At 39.7% G+C, this 17,822-nt stretch overlaps 1 protein-coding gene across 2 annotated transcripts; it reads right to left on the bottom strand.

Moving 5' to 3' along the window:
• Positions 1 to 1,155: 1,155 nt before the first annotated feature.
• COPS8 (COP9 signalosome subunit 8) lies at positions 1,156 to 13,023 on the bottom strand. 2 transcript variants are annotated; one of them, XM_075180387.1, is made up of 7 exons: positions 12,867 to 13,023; positions 10,295 to 10,365; positions 10,167 to 10,215; positions 9,630 to 9,762; positions 4,977 to 5,084; positions 2,806 to 2,868; positions 1,156 to 2,287 (listed from the first exon to the last, which is right to left on the bottom strand). In XM_075180387.1, the coding sequence occupies exons 1-7, from the start codon at positions 12,942 to 12,944 to the stop codon at positions 2,208 to 2,210; spliced, it is 582 nt and encodes a 193-aa protein (XP_075036488.1). In that variant the 5' UTR covers positions 12,945 to 13,023; the 3' UTR covers positions 1,156 to 2,207. The 2 variants fall into 2 exon arrangements, with proteins under 2 accessions (XP_075036488.1, XP_075036487.1); XM_075180386.1 differs by having other exon boundaries at positions 2,794 to 2,868; positions 12,867 to 13,015.
• Between the last annotated feature and the right edge of the window lie 4,799 nt (positions 13,024 to 17,822).

The following is a 17,822-nucleotide window of genomic DNA, read 5'->3' on the forward strand; positions in this document are numbered from 1 at the left end:
ATGCACAGACTACATTCATAAATGCTCCCCAGTTCCAGGGACCATTGCAGACTGTAAGATCTTGGTTTAGGGTAATTCTGTTCCCTTCCAGTAGATTGAAGTATTGAACCTAATCCTTAACTTGTACCAACATCTATCCTCAATTCAACATTCATCTAACTGTGGCAGAAAGTGTTTTAATTATACAGTAAAATTGTTTAGAAATATAAAAAAATAAACCAAGTGACCCAGTTGCCTCACAGTATTAAGCAAAAATAATAGTATAAAAAAAGTAATTATGCATGATTTTGGTGTGGGTGAATGAAACTGGAACTTGTCACTAGCATGTAACTCCAAAACTCACCCCTAGAGTGAGTTGTCTGGGACTAGAAGCAATGGGATGTTACTTGGATACACAAAAGTTACAGATATAATACTTACAGTACTGCTACTTTCGCACCTAGTGAGGTATAGCATTGTAGCATTGATCACGGGGCAAGCAGGCAGAGATGGTCCATTGCCCCATCTCCTTCATACATCTCTAGCTACTGGGAACATGTAGTTAACATGTCAATGTATCCTGTTACAAACTGCTGCCATTGTTGTGCAGCCTCAAACTGCACATAAGGAAAATATGCCTTTATTCCAGACCATAGCTCACCCGCCTGATTTCCAGCAGCAATGCTAGAGCATCTTAGTAGAATGACAATAGTAAATAGTATATAATCGCACTAACAGACTACACCTATTGCATATTAGGGGGCATATTCAATTTGGTGTGGGCATCGCGGCTAAGCGCCGGAATAGCCCAAGAAGGTAATCCGCAGCACCACAATAAGACTGAAAATCTGCGTTATTGCGGTACCGTATTACCCTCGGTAATGCCCACTCTGCGCGTTACCCACACCTAATTGAATATGCCCCTAGAAGGAAAAAATTAGCTGTTTTATGCATGGTATTGTGGATGTTAACCAGGATACATGAGCAACAGCTGCGCTGGTTAGTCACAGTGTATTGCTGCCTGGGAGTGTTTCCATGCTGATAGAATACTGCGTGTAAATCTATGCCTACTGATCTGTCCACAAAAGTGTAGAGAGCCATAGACAAAGCAACAGCAAAACTAGTAAAAATAAGCTGCTCTGGTCAAAAGAAAACAGACAAACAACAATGTGAAATAAGCCACAGGCAATCATTTCTTCTGTGTAATAAACATTTTATTCTGTCATGTTCTTCATTAAGGGCCTTAAATATCAGGCTGCAGGGTGACAAACGTAACACCGCTGTAATTTCCATGCAGTGTCTGGAGGTAATAATCACCCTGAAGTGCATACATTACATCTTCTGTGAGGTCTCTGTAAAAACCCATCAATTGTTGGAGAAATCCATTTGCCATGTCAGGATGAGGCAGGACATACAACGACTTTTACTGGTGGTAACTCATTTCCCATTACATTAAGCAGCAGTACACTGGAGGTTCCCCATGAAACCAGGGCATTGACTGTATTCTCAAGAGAGATTTCTGGTGGTTACATTGCTTCTGTCCAGCTTCAGTTATTTATTTACAATGACAGGAACTTTGTGAAGCTTTGTGTATAGGGACTGTCCAGTATATGGTTAAACCAGGACCGACCTGGAAATGGAGACACCCGAATGTCCAAAATCAGTGTGACACATGCAGTGTCATTGTGAAAACAACTTACAGAATGTTCCATAGGTCTGTAATTACTAGGAGGAAATGATATGCTAATATATTCCACTACTAGTAAGGAGACTGGAAAAACTCACCTCTGGAAAACTGCTATAAGAGGATGTTCCATTAAGACTTTTCCACTGCATGAGTCTTAACTCAAACAAAACAGGCAACTGTAACCTATTAACGCACATTAGAGTGAATCAAAGTTAATAACTATTGCTAAACCTTCTTAAAATAGCCAACACCATTTTTGTTTTTGCCAGAGTATATCACTATGTATAGGACTGCAGGCCTTTCTGGCAGCAAAGTAGTTAACTCCCACACAAGCCAAATTTCAAAGTCTGCGTCTTGATGCTTTCTCCCATCCTCAAACCCTTTCAGTCCTAGTGCAGCTCACAAGATGAGGAGTGTGCCTGGCCTGCAAGAGTATAGTGATTGTTAAGTCGGAGGATTTAGAAGAACGGGCTATGAAGTGTGGAGAATGCCCCCTCTGCCTAACTTTTGCACATTCTTGATGTCAGGCTGGGAGGGAGCGTTAGTTCTCTAGGAAAGCCACGTAGTCGGTGAGTCTAGCCAGCTGCTGTTCGTTGGGGATCAGAGACAGGGGTGCAGAATCTGTGTGGAAAGCAGAACAAACAGTCACTCGAACCTCCCACCCAAAATGTACTGTGTTACCATGCAGACCTGCAGCGGTTTAGGAAATTAGGAACAGAACTGCAGGCAAAACACTGAATGCTGTTCCACCTCTAGCCCAGAAAGCCTGAGACAGAGTGTTTTATTTTTAGTGATGGATTAGATGGGGGTGCAGGCAGATGTGACCTTAATCATCGTTATTCTGAGATGATGCTTTTCCTTAAAATAAAAAAGTCTGACAGGATTTTAATGACTTCACAAATCCGACAGTCAATAAGCAAAAGTATGTACTAGCAACATTACTGAGTCCATAACAAATGTCACAAATAAGCATAACACAACTTCAAGGATTACATGGAAAAATAGTATCAAAACATACTGGAGAAAGCAGGCCTATCCGAGCGCACAATTCATCTGCAATTTCAGGCAGTTACATACATATAGTTTTTATGTAAGCATAACATGCCCCAAAATTAGATTGAACTTACAGAGGCACCCACCTGGCTTCTTCGGCATTACCATGCGCGTTGCAGAATCGGCCTGCCAACCTTGTTCTAAGACACCTGGAAAAGTAAAAATGAGATTTCCATTCAAACCTTTCATATAAATTAGAAGCGTTTCATATATTACATTCACATAACAAAGATAAAAATCTTATCTTCTTGGGCAATTTAATCTATTGTATTTAAAAAGTCAAATATTATATAAATCATCTGGATATGCATTGTTTATTGGAAGTAAAGTGTGGGCTAAAAAATATATAACAATTTGTGTATAATAATTTTGTTTTACAGAGTGTTCCAAAAATGTTGCTAATTGTAACTCTGTCATAACCAAGTGGCTCCTGGATCAAAACATTGAAATTTTGTGTCCATGGCCAGGAAACTCCCCAGACCTTAATCTGATTGAGAACTTGTGGTCAATCCTTAAGAGGTGGGTGGACAAACAAAAATCCACAAATTCTGACAAACACCAAGCATTGATTAGGCAAGAATGGGCGGCCATCAGTCAGTATGTGGCCCAGAAGTTGAGAGACAGCATGCCAGGGCAAATTGCAGACGTCTTCAATAAGAAGGGTCAACACTGCAAATATTGACTCTTTGCATAAACTTAATGTAATTGTCAATTAAAGCCTTTGAGACTTATGAAATGCTTGTAATTTTACTTCAGTATACCATAGCAACATCTGACAAAAAGGTCTAAACACTGAAGCAGCAAACTTTGTGAAAACCATGACTGTATCTAGTCTACCCATTATAGTGTCCAAACTACTACCTTTCTTATTTTTTTTTTTTATTTTTTTTTAAAGTTGTCATATTAGCCTTCTATCGATCATATGCTTTTTTTTAAAAAAAAAACACCCTCACAGTGCGAACAATCCGTTTACACCTTCCCTGGAGCTTTCCAAGTGTACCTCTCTTTATTACGCTCCCAACAGAAAGCTGCATGCCAAAGGCAGGCTGGGCATCTGCCCCCCAGACCAGTCCCATGGTTACCTGCATTTTTTTCCCCTAATAGGCTGCCGAGTCAAGTCCCCCACCCCAGGCTAAACTTTGCCAGCCTCTCCCTGCTGAGTGCTGTGTCAGACTCTTTCTACTATAAATTAATTATACAGGTAAGACTACAGAGCTGGACAATCCTGAATACCCAAGATAATCAGTACACAAGGGAATCTTTTGCTATGAAATTCAAGTATTACACATATAATTAACGTATAACCATGTGTGTAAAGGTGCCCACACCTACATTTGGACAACCAATAAGGCCATTTTATACCTAAATTTGATGTGAATTTCTGCATGTATGAGCAGAAAAAGACTGTCAATCCTAGGTCAGTCATCAGAAGTCCAACGTATATATTATGCAGAAAAAAAATATCCTATTTATGTATGTGCTGGCTCATAAGGATTTCTATATTGTTTGTTTCGGAGCGTGGGACTAGATTTTCTTTTGTTTTCACATACACAGTGGTCTTCATTGTCCTGGCTGCACATTTCCGATTTATCTTATTCACTTCTACACATTCATTTAAAGAAGAGCACCGTGGTTTCACAGAATGTGGTCATTGCCTGGCAGACCTAAAGTAGTTCTGTCACATCCAAATATTTGTCCCGAGCGCTGAACATCCAGATCTTTCAGATTTGGACAGACATCTAAGTACACATATGGCCAGATCCGGTCAGAACGCCTGCAAAAAAAACTTTCCTGTGCTAAGACTTATTTGGAATTTCCCATATGACTCAACTTTGCATCTTTTAAATGCCCCTTTAATACCAACCTTTTTTAGGGAGGCCTGTCCTACATCCCTGACTCATTATAAACCTCCTCCATCTACTTCTTCTACAAAGCTACTGTCAACTTGTGTTTTCATGTTTGGCCTAACCTATTAGTTTGCAAACAATTACGTCACAGGCACGACCATTTTTACCTTTGTGCCCCAAGTCTCAGTGTAAGTTAGCATGTAGATAAATTTGAAATAATTGCAAATAGCAAGATGTTGGCATAAAGGGAACTTCATATACAGACACATTCTATCTTCACTGACAGTTACATATTCCAGCGCAGAACACTATCGCATTAAGTCATGTGACACCACTGCCTCTAAGCATTACATCACTTACGCGTGCACACACACATTAACCCTATAGCATTTATATCTTACAAAACTCACCTTTAACAGCTTCTTCCACAGGAAGTCCAACAAAGGCTGCTAAATCATCAGCAGAAATTGATGTGTAAGCTTGTGACACCAGTCCAAATGCACGCTGCCGTGTTGCATCTGACAAGAAGAAGAAAAAAAAATACCCCATATATTTGTAAATTAGCATGCGAGAATAAAGCAGGTCGTTAGTTTTGCAGTTCAATCCAATTCAATTAATCACAAGGGTATTACCTATACTGCAATTCCTCCCAACCACCAAGTATAAAGCAATATTTATTAGACTACAACTCCCTCTAGTGGCCACAACAGTGTTTGTATATATTATATCAGTTATACCGAATAGATTCCCCATTTCTTCTGTTACGCATACTTCAGGAAAAGCCCTATTGGTTTAACTCTGTTGCCTTATAATATGTAAACCATCTTCAACTACATTCTTCGCTGACAAGTATGACATGCCAACCCTTTTTTAGGTTCTTAAACCAAAAGAGGGGCCAGCTACCAGTGTGATAAGAACAGGCATATGTCAACCTTCAGAGTCATTCCCCTTGTTGAACTAGATGGAAAATCAGAACTCCTGTTTAAGCCATGGGACGTTTGTCACAATGGTGAAAAAGCAGAATGTAGCAATCAGGTTTTTCATTCTATCCAAACTATTCTATACATAGATGTGTCATGCACAAGTGACGTGTATATATGTAAAATATATTATTTTGTTTTGTGATTAGTGATGTCGCTCCCATAAAAAATGATTTCCCTTTTCAGTTGAGGCAGAGACAGGATAAAAACCACCACCAGGCAGTATATAAGGCAGCTCCTCCTCTTCCCCTATGTCATTGAGTGAGTTCCCCAGCTTTCTCTGAAATACAAACATATCAAATGGGTGGGGAACTGGTCCGCTATGGAGTATTTTGAGTAAAAGGTATTGCCAGTAAGCATTGTTTGCATTTTTCCTTTTCAATCCTCCATGGCAGCCCTTACAATGGGATGTACCCAGGGAATACAGTAGGGAGGGCTACAAAGAACAAATTACACACATTCTGCAAAGACATGAATTTATTTAGGGCTGTGTGGAGAACATGTCTCCCAAACTGACAGTCAATAGAAGATAAGACATCCAAATGATAAGGACTAAGAAAGGTGTGAAAATATGTCCATCCAGTTACTCTACAAAGCTGTCACTGAGGCCTGGGCCCTTTTTGTCCAAAATGTTGCTACTGCCTGTATTGAGTGTGCTCTCAGTATATCTGGGCACCTCACACCCATACCTTGTATGCCTGTATAAATTACTGCACTGATCGGCTTTGAAATGGCTTTATTAGAAAGAGCACATCCTTTCCAATGCCCTGTAGGAATCACAAAGTTGTTCCTTGCTTCTAAATCCTTTTGTCCTTTATAATTATATGTAAACTGACTTTGTCCAACAAGTGCAGTTTGCTCTCAGGCTATTAGATTTCCCTGAAAAAACACTTTTGTATCATGCAGTCTAACTTTTCTCCAAAGTTCAGAGACCCTTCAAATGAGAGATTGACAAGACTATTTTTTTTGACTGACCATCTGCTGCCCAAGAGCGCAACCAAAGATCGCTCCTAATCACCACTACTGCCATTGTACTTGCTGAAATAAGCAATGGTTTCCAAAGATGCATCACACACAAAATCTTTATCTCTCTGCATAGCCTCAATACCTTTCAGCATGTATTGCCTGGTCACTTGGACATCTGTATAAAGTATCTCTCCCCACAATCTAAATCTCATTTGTATAACAACTCTCCAACATTCTATCAATGGGCAGAAGACCACCATCTTCAAGAGGGATAGTAATTCTGGTCGACACACCAGCTACCGATGTGTCTATTTTTGCCTCAAAGCTCCACTTCTTTCTGAACACATTATTTCACCACTTGAGGTACAGGAAAATCTCTACGATTTTTACTGCTGCCTTCAAATAGGCATTTATGGACCCCTGTGTCAGTTGCTTCCTCGTCCATACCCATTGTGTAATATATATATATATATATATATATATATATATATATATATATTTATATTTGAACAAAGTCTCCACATTGTTTAGATTAAACATCCCAGGTGTTGCTTTAATCTCTCTGGATTCATTACTAAAGGAGTCTTCATAAATTCCCTGGAGCATCCCATTCCCCCAAATCCATACTTATCTGAGCCCTTGCTCTCTTTACCCACTGCATAGCACACAGATCCTCCTTGATCACAAAAGATTCCTTCATGCAGGCTATAAATTCCTTAAACTGTTCAGGGCACTGAGTTTTTCTCTTAACTTGAGAATTATACATTGTACAAAAGTCCCCTTTACACTCTGATGTCACTTGTGCAACCTCACTCATTCTGAAAGTGTTCCAAGATAGAATGTATAACGACGGCCAGTAAATGTAAAACACCTGGATATCATACAAGCACCTTGTATTATAAGCAATAATGCAAACACTTACTGTAAAATAAACAGTACATTTGAAGCTCCCTCATAGCTTTGTAAACTGTACAGGAGTGCAGCCTTTAAGACATGGAAAAAAGCCATTCTGTTTTCTCTGTGCCACAATCGATCTTACTGATGCATAACAAACATCTCCCATTAACACAGTTTAGAGGTGTAATCCAATAGGCAAAGGACAACTTTCACTGGTTTTGTAAGAGCTTAATATTTTAGTCAGAATTCAATTCAGCGTAAGGTCCTGTAGGAGCCTTACATAATGCGCAGCTTTGCACACTACTGGGTATTTTAAGTACTGAAAACATCACCGACTTTTGCTAGCACCTATATGGCACTTGTAGCTGAACTGAATTTCCCCCTATGTCTTGTATAAATGCATCACCCTGCACTAGACACAGTTAAGTAAAAAAGGTTTGTTTGAGGTGAACACATCTGAGGTTGACTACATCTGTCCATCTTGGTACCAGTCCTAACTGCCACTAGAGGTACGTTGCATCTCATTTCGTACCACTCAGGGACCGTGCTGAAGCCTGTGCCGGAATGACTGGCTGGCAGTTTGTTATGTGTTGCTAGCAACATTATTGCAGATCTGGTCAGCCTATTTGGTTGCTTTATCAAATTGGTGGGCATTACAAGGTGTGTGAACATTCAACTATCATTACTAACCGCCAAACCGAAATGGATTGCATCAAGAAGAGAGGAAAACCTGGTTAGATAATGAACCCAATGGCAATTGGCTAACCAGGGAGTGAAATAAATAAAGTAAATAAATAAAGAGTCCTTCCAAAGCAGTTTTCTTAACATTTAATATCAGGCCGTTATCACCATCTTAACGCCTCACTCAATACATTTCATCTGCTATTGGCAGACTGGACAGGATATAGTCAGTGCAGAGCCTAGTCTTGTTCTCCTGGTATGTCCCTAGATCCAATAAATTCTCCAGTCTCAGGACGATAACTTACTAATGTCCCAGAATGATCTGCGGCACAGTCTACTTTGTAGACAAAGGAAGGTTTATGAAAGTTTAGTGAAGAAAACTAGTTGAAAAAAACAAACAAATAAAAAGGAGGAGTTTTTTTTGAGAATTCTGTGTTGCGCAATTCTCAAACATCACCATTAAATCCACTCTCACAACTGCAGATTCTGTCTACAAGCAGGACGACCAGGTGAGCAAGTTGTGATATATACACATACAGTAAAACTTCAGTGCAGTATGTCAGACTTACATTACATTTCTTTAACCGTTACTATGCATGCAGACCGTGTAAACACGCATGAAATACACAGGCAGCATAACAATATGATCACATGGTAAAAACTGTAATGCAGCTGGGCAACATACATATTTTAGGAGTGTCAGATTTTAAAGGTGAAATGAGAGTGAATACCACACACATTAAGGGGGGGAATTCAGTTGTGCCGTGTTATTCTAGGAATAACGCGTCCCGCACAGTATTACCGTTATCATGGTAATTTTAACGTGGATCTTTGCTCGCGGCTCAGAGAGCAAAAATATGCGTTAAAATTACCGTAATAATGATAATAGTGAGCAGGCCGCGTAATTGAATTGGGCCCTAAGGGACATATTCAATTGTCCACGTTACTCGCAAAAGTAACGCGGCTTGCGCACGATTACCGTTATTACGGTACCTTTAACGCCGGCTTTCTGCTCGCAGCTCAGGGAGCTGCGAGCTGAAATCCGGGTTAGAATTACCGTAATAACGGTAATACTTTCAACGCTGCGTTACTTTTGCGAGTGATGCGGACAATTGAATATGCCCCAAAGCGTCCTGACTGAACATTTGTAGCAAGCACCTCATCCTGCACATTAACCAGAAGTCTGACAGACACACAATTGTCTGGAATACTAATAATATGCAATTACCAACTCCAAATCCCCAGCATTCTGGAATACCAAGTGCAATGCATAAACATCCGCATCATCATCTCTCACCCTTTACACATGCCAGTAGTTAATATCCCCTTTAGCTAACAGAATGTGAAATAAACCCTATCATTTACATCAGACATTCTTTGGCACTGACTACCACCATTCAGAGTAAGTTTGTAGAGATTTTTCACACACTTACTCTTTCAATAGTTAGATTATAGAATATTAAAAGTTACCTGCGTAGCCATATAATAAAAGATGTAAGTGTCCCACAAGATATATGCAATGCAGCAGAATTCACTCACCTCGTACAGCCTCCATGACTGGCTGTATGTTTTCAGACCATTGATGGGCAGCTATGGCAGAATATATTCCTGGGAATTCTCTTTGCCAGATTCTCTGCCCTACCTCCCAAATCCAACCAAGCTCTGCACTGGCCTGGAGAGAACAAGAAGATCCCATCATAAATATCTCAAATCATCAGTTATAACGATATAAAAGGAAAGACATACAATTCAGAGTGACAAAGTCAGATTAAGGAGTAATAGGCAAATATCCAACTAGTAAAATGTGAAGTAGTAAAAGTATTTAACATATTTTTATTGATTTTTATGCCCACCCTGGGCTGTTTTAAACAGTTTTTAGTATACCTTGTGTCCCATCCTCAGAGACATAGCTTTTCGTACAACACTTTACTCGAACAGAAAATAGTTCAAAGAATATATTATACGCTCACACACCAGACATAAATGTTCATCCAGAGTTCAGTGGTTATGATTAAGTATCTTTACATCTATATCATTAACTGGCTTGAAGCAGATATTGCACAAAATAAAACTTACAGATTTAACAGCAGGTGGGACTCTTTTCCACAGATAGCGGGCATTATTCCTGGTAAAGATAAAGCATTAACAGTTAAGTGCAGTAATATTAATTTCGAAACAAAAATACTGGAGACAGAAACACTTACATGTCATTGTGCAATAGGTATAGCGATAACAGTTGACAGTAGACCTGGGGGGTAGCAATACCTCCTGGGGCCTGAAAAAGACATTGATGTAGTTAGAAATTGGGGTCTTGATGACAAAGTTGTACCAGTGAGAATAGATTTGCATATTGATGTTATATGATCCATTGCTGGTAAGAGACTGGACACATAAGAGCTACTATCCCATGTTTAAACAAATCACCGTAAACAATATAAACATACAAAAAAGTAAAATAAATAAAAAGGGACCATATAGCTGTATCAAACTTTCCAAAAAGTACAATTTTTTTTATATCACTGGTGAACAAGATGATTATGTTTTGGAGTAAATTGCTAAGGTTTCAATAAAATGTGAAAAAAGTGATATGAAAACATTCATAGGAAAGCATATTTTGAGTGATTTTGCAATTTATACTGCATTTACTTTAAAGAAAAGTATCTGAAATGTGTTCTTGTCAATAATGTTCAGCCACAGCCATGCAAGTTGTAAATGAATGTTGTTAGCAGTTTTAGTAAACTAAGGGCTAGATTTACTAAACTGCGGCTTTGAAAAAGTGAAGATGTTGCATATAGCAACCAATCATATTCTAGTTATCCTTTATTTAGTGCATTCTACAAAATGACAGTTAGAATTTGATTGGTTGTCATATGCAAACATCTCCACTTTTTCAAACCTGCAGCTTAGTAAATATACTCCCAAGTGTACTATTGATTTTTTATTATGTAAATCTGTCTGCAATTAACAGTTATGTTTTTATAAACCCTCCATCTATTGCACTGTCACAACAGTTTTTTAAATGCAGGGTAGGCTGAATGTTTAATGCTATCATTCCAATCCAATGTCTAGTGTACACAGATGAGGGTGTTGTGCAGTCTACAGTGTCTGGTGAACATGCAGTCGACCCATTTTCTAGTGTGCAAAGATATAATATGCCCTTACCCCTAAAGAGTTGTGCTATGTAGTTATCCCAGTGGATTTTTTTTTTTTTATTGAAAACTAGTACAACAGAATATTACAAGAAAATCATAACAGAAATACAAAAATTCACAGAGTATATATAAACATGAGGAGGAAGAACAACTGAAAGCATCAACATCCACACATCCTTCCAACTCATTGGAAGGAAGAAAAGGAATATATCATTTTTGGAAGAGACATTAGAATTGTAATCATATGAAATAAAGAAACGTCTTCTGCCAGGAAACAAGAACAAAACAAAAGAGGTAAGATACTATTGGGGTGGATTCTGCACCTAGTTCTCCACTTACTGCGCTGTCACCCCAATGTCATGTACAGACAGAAAATTCATGTGCTGTCACCCCTGGAATTTCATACACAGTGTCTGCTGTACTGTCACCCAAAGTTTAATGTACAAAGAGTGTACAAAGAGAAGATGTCCACTCTGGGGCTTGATACGCATACAGAGGCTGCAGTGCTGTCATCCCATGTACCATGTAGAGAGAAAGGATTACTGTGTAGTTTCCCAAAGATGCATGTAGAGATAGAAGAATGCAGTGCAGTGACCCCATGTTTCAGCTAAACAAAGAGGGAGATTTTAAGCACAAAGAAAAGATTGCTTTGTAGTGACCACCCAAAAAATGTATTTAGAGATGGACCATTGTTGTGCAGTCCTCCCAAGTTTCATGCACACAAAAATTGCAGCGTCCCCAAGTTTTCATATGGGAGGGTATCACCTTGGAATTACATGTACAGAGAGAGGAGAGCCGTCACCAGAGGGTCACACGTACAGAGAGCCGTCACCAGAGGGTCACACGTACAGAGAGACGAGAGCCGTCACACGTACAGAGAGACGAGAGCCGTCACACGTACAGAGAGACGAGAGCCGTCACACGTACAGAGAGACGAGAGCCGTCACCAGAGGGTAACGTGTACAGAGAGTGGGTGGAGAGCTGTCACCCCAGGGTAACGTGTACAGAGAGTGGGTGGAGAGCTGTCACCCCAGGGTAACGTGTACAGAGAGTGGGTGGAGAGCTGTCACCCCAGGGTAACATGTACAGAGAGTGGGTGGAGAGCTGTCACCCCAGGGTAACATGTACAGAGAGTGGGTGGAGAGCTGTCACCCCAGGGTAACATGTACAGAGAGTGGGTGGAGAGCTGTCACCCCAGGGTAACATGTACAGAGAGTGGGTGGAGAGCTGTCACCCCAGGGTAACATGTACAGAGAGTGGGTGGAGAGCTGTCACCCCAGGGTAACATGTACAGAGAGTGGGTGGAGAGCTGTCACCCCAGGGTAACATGTACAGAGAGTGGGTGGAGAGCTGTCACCCCAGGGTAACATGTACAGAGAGTGGGTGGAGAGCTGTCACCCCAGGGTAACATGTACAGAGAGTGGGTGGAGAGCTGTCACCCCAGGGTAACATGTACAGAGAGGAGAGCGGACACCCCAGGGTAACATGAACAGAGAGGAGAGCGGACACCTAAGGGTAACATGTACAGAGAGAGAAGAGCGGACACCACAGGGCTACATACAGAGAGAGTCTTATGCTACCACCCCAGTTAGCAGACCAGTATTACATGTCGGGCGTTACACACCTCTAGCTCCTGCTCCTCGCTTTGCTCTAGAAGCTTCTGGAAGGACACAGGATTTTCCGCCATCACGGCAACTGGCATCTTCACCTCGGGGCCCGGGGCCTCCGTTCTGCACCGCCAACACAGAACTTCCGCTTCCGGGTCAGGGCACGTCAGGAATCTCTCCTGCGGATTGGCTGGACGAGACACACTCCTGATTGGTGGCCATTGTGGAACGCAGACACCTGGGATCGGAACTGATATTGCAAAGATAGCGCTAGCGGTAACCGTAATTCCGTCTTGGTAATGAGCTAGGTGTAACCCTCTGGGAGCTAATTGTCACAGTTACATTTACCAGGGATTCCTGCCAGTGTGGGTGATGGCGTTATGGGCTGATTAAGTTTCAGGAACTATGTATATGCCGATATGTGGTTAAATAAACTTATTTTCAAAACAACGCTAGCCCTAACGTTACCATGTGGTGGTGAGTGAACTAGAAGCTATGTGTTTAGTAGCCCTTATACCCAAAACCAGCGTCAAGTTCTGTAGTTATTTTTTTCCCTTTGTTTTCATGACTCTTTTTCAGGGAAGGGTTTGCTGAAAAGGTCATCCAAAAATGGTTTTGTGCAGGTTTGTTACTTGGATATAATGTACTCGTTTATTATTCTAAGTTCGGCTCTAGAAGTTGGCAAGCTACAAAACCAAGCTGGGTAGGATTACACAATGATGGAAGTCTAGAGCTGTTATATTCCCACAGCTTGCCTAAAGATGGGTACACACTATAGGTTTTGCACCCAATTATCGTGCTGTAAGCAGCTGTTAGGTCTGAAATCGCATTAGTGTGTATAGTCCCACAATAATTTTTTATGCTACCAAAACACATTGTATCGTTTGATTTGATTTTATAAACTGAATAAAAATCACTATCAACGATGGAACGATGTCGGGCAAATTCTGAAGTGTGCATGGGCTCACGACCAGCAGTGTAGGCAGATCGCCATAGAGTTTACAGAGTCACAATCTTTTCAGCAGATGGTTATGAGAGATAAAGACCACACAGATCTGAAGGTAAATTGTGTACACATAAATCTGTATGTTCATCGAGACTTTAAATCGTTGGTAAAATTGTTATAGATATCTCGTTAAGAGAAATTTTCTGTCATGTGTACCCTGCTTTACTCTACTCTGAAGTAAATGTTAATGAACAGCAGTAACCAGGAATGATGCTAAGAATATCAGGGTTACACTTTTGTTCACTATTGCTACCTTGGATTTTTTGGAAACTGGGTATGATGCATGTATGTACACACACAATTGCAAAGCTACTCTTATTCATATCTGCATATGGAAGATGCATCAGTGCAGTGTGGTGCTCATATGCTGCTCTGGCAGACTGATCAGATATGATTGTGCCAACATGTTTCGTAATAGTTAAACTTATTAAACAAAGTCAGATATGTTTATATGAAGGGAATATTGGAAAGATATGTTAGTAGGTAACTAAAGAAGTTTGAACACAGAGGTATAAACCAGTCGCCGATCATGCAAAAGGATTCGTATAATTTTATAACACAGGACTGGCAGCTTTTTCCCTGCATTGCTTTAGAAATGGACCACTGTGTATTAAGTCATCACATCTAGGTTTTCCTAAACTCCTCCCCAACCAAATTTCAATAGCTTAATACCGCCTACTTTTGTGTTGGCCCCACCTACAGTTGATTTGGTCCCGCCCACATGAGGCTGCTTCAAGATTTTTTTCTAGGGCCATTTAAAATCCCCAATCTGCTCCTGAATGCAGAAGTCGTTCATCCTCCACCTCTTTTAGCTAAATTGAAGATACATTTTTATCAGAGAAAAGGCTTGGTTGATCAGAGATGTATTTTAAAGAGAGAGGATACTGTCAGGTGCCGTCCCTGCTTACCTTCTCTGGCACAGGGAAGCGACTTCCGGCTGCTTCAAGTGCCAGTCTGCGCATGCGGGGCACAGTTATTAATTTCCCTATTGGTCGTCTTGTGACGTCACTGACAGCCTGTGTGTATTTTGGAAACTAGTACTGCAGTGTGGATATAAAAAATATTTATTAAAAACATATAATATAAAATGCACTCGTTTGGTTATTGTTATATTTTTAAAGTGATCTACTTCTAGTGATCCCACTAGTTAAGTAGTCCATCAATATGTACCTAGGTTCATTACATTTACTACAAAATGGGGCTTTATAATAGATGTAGAAAGTAATCTTAACCCCTTTGAGTAATTAAAATATTTCTCAAAAATATTTCTACTAAATTGGAATATTTCCATCAACATATCTTCATTAAAATATCCTTACTAGTGCCATATATAAATATGAATGGAATATTTGGTATTATTGGTAATATTAGTAGTCTGTTGAATAGATTTTTATTCATTTTTTGATATCTCTTTAAATATCAGGATGTTTGTTACGATTTCAGTAGTAACGCTAAATAGTGGAGTAATAAAACAATCGGAACTATTTCACTTTCATATGGGATAACGAGTTGTATACTATTTTATCTCTCTAAATCCTAATAGCTTCATCCTTTGGAAACAAATGTGTTAGGATATTCAATCATTTTTCACAGTCAAAATCGGAATGCAATAGAATTAGAAAATTATTTGGATTAAAATAATAATAAACATAAAATAAAATAAAATGCGACACTAAGTCAATATGCTATTAACGTATGATTGTAATTAAAGGTAAAGGCGATATCTAATATGAGGTGAAATCTGTTCCGTTTTGTTTAACTTAGTAAAGACACACTGAGTTTAGGTGTGCCTTTCCTATATATTAAGCTAGTTTCTGCAGTGTGGACTGATTGTAGACCTGATTACTGCCAGGTGCTTGTGTTTTCTAATTAATTAATTAAATACGTTTGGAACTATATATAATTCTGCTGAGACAGTAGGAACACTATCTCTGATGAAGTGGTTTGCTACCACGAAACGCGTAAGATAGACATCCTTGTCTAAACTTTTTTGGCACTCATACATTATCTTTGTGGACAGATAACTCACTTATTGGCTAAGAATGAAACTCCCCTCTGAACATCTCGATATTGGATTTTAAACCAGAAGCCCGGGAACAACACTGCTGATGCAGGGGGCTGCAAATATACTCTGCAAGCTGACAGGAGTCCATGAGAACTAACTCTGTATTCAATGTGCAGATGAACGTATAAACGGGTATCTCTATTGGAGAGTTGCTTCTGCCGGAGCAGCATTATTCAGCATTGTACACGGAGGAACAAGTACAGATCGAAATACTCATTCAGGGTAATTATAGCCGCATGCTTCCAATTTGTTCACACTGACGGCTAAACTACAGACTGGATGATACATCCTAATAACGTCAAGATTCTGGTAAGATTATACCATATTATTACCCGTGGACTGCCTCCATTTCCATACTAGAATATTTGCTACATTGTCTCTATTGTTGTACAACATTGTTTATATTTGCCTGTCGAACTACATCTACACTAGATGGGAGTTTCAGCCTTGGAGTTTGAGGAATCAAAGCATGCTATATTATGATCGTGGAAAGAATTGAAGTCCATATAGCTACCTCTGGAACGTAGTAGCTTTGATTACTATATACTTATGCGAATTGATATACGCAAACTATAAAGCTATATCAACGTGAGCACTGCCGCAAGGAGTCAATTTCATTAACAGACATTGTTCATACCACATCGAGAGGGAACAGTTGTAACCATATTTAATTTATATAATCTTTTGTAGGTGCACCTATAGATTTAATATTGGTATTCCCACATAGAAGGTGGTCTGTCAATATATGTTTAACGAGTGCATTTTATATTATATGTTTTTAATAAATATTTTTTATATCCACACTGCAGTACTAGTTTTTTGAGGACCTGAGTCTATTGCATTGTTTTGTCTTTGGCATATATTTGTATACGGCGACGCAGACCCCGGGCAATAGTTCTCTGGTCCACCTCATAATCATACGCCAAAAAAACACTTTGTTGATGTGTGTATATTGGACTTCCTATATAAGGCAGATTCTGGCACTATGCCCAGTACCAGAGTATTGGGTCATACCCTTTGTTTGCTTCTGCACCAGTGTGCTATTTCCAGTTCTCCTGGTTCCATTCACCACTGATATTCTGGCTTTGAATCCTGCAAATTCCTGGCTACCCTTCGGCATCACGATTCTGGTTCTGTTTGGATCTCCCGGTTTTGACTTTTGCTATCTTAATTATTCTCTATTTGTGGTTCAGTTGCCTCACTAGTGACTGTCATAGAGGGCCACAATCTGTACTTTCACGCAGGTGAAGACCAAATGCCATTGCGGGGGATCCCTGGTGAACAATGATAGCGTGTTAGACTCCATGCCTCTTTGCTCAGTAGCGCCAACTGCTGGTAGGTATTCATTCATCATTTTCTAGTGGGCTTGTGATAGTAATTTAATGTAAAGTTCATGTTAGTCTATTGTAAAGTAGCTTATTTGGAATCCCAAATAGGTTTCAAGGTTTGCTGTTCAAACACATAATTATTCATTTTCTTGTGTATCAAAGGAACAGAGAAAGCCGTGGCTCTAGAGCAATAAATGAGGAAGAAACAGCAAGTAAATGGTAAAATATGAATAGTATACACACAATGAGAAGTACCTAAGTGCACCAGTGTGTGCTCAATCGGCACTAGTGCTTTAGGCATCCTACCACTATGTGGATTAACCCTTTGTCCATCGGTGAAATCCTCACTAAGCAGATGCTGTCTAGTCGTGGAAAACAAATTTCAAATACTTTAATTTACAACATAAAACACAATTAAAAATATAAATTTTCCAATGCAATCTCTTGTTATCATTTACAGTTACTACTTCACAAATAGTAATATAGATAACACAGTTTCCAGATCTCATACACAACAAGTCTGAAGAGGGTCCAATCATTAAGGACCTGTCAGTGCAGTTAATGTAGTTTTTTT

This window comes from Mixophyes fleayi, chromosome 7 (assembly GCF_038048845.1).
Source record: "Mixophyes fleayi isolate aMixFle1 chromosome 7, aMixFle1.hap1, whole genome shotgun sequence".
NCBI lineage: Eukaryota > Metazoa > Chordata > Amphibia > Anura > Limnodynastidae > Mixophyes > Mixophyes fleayi.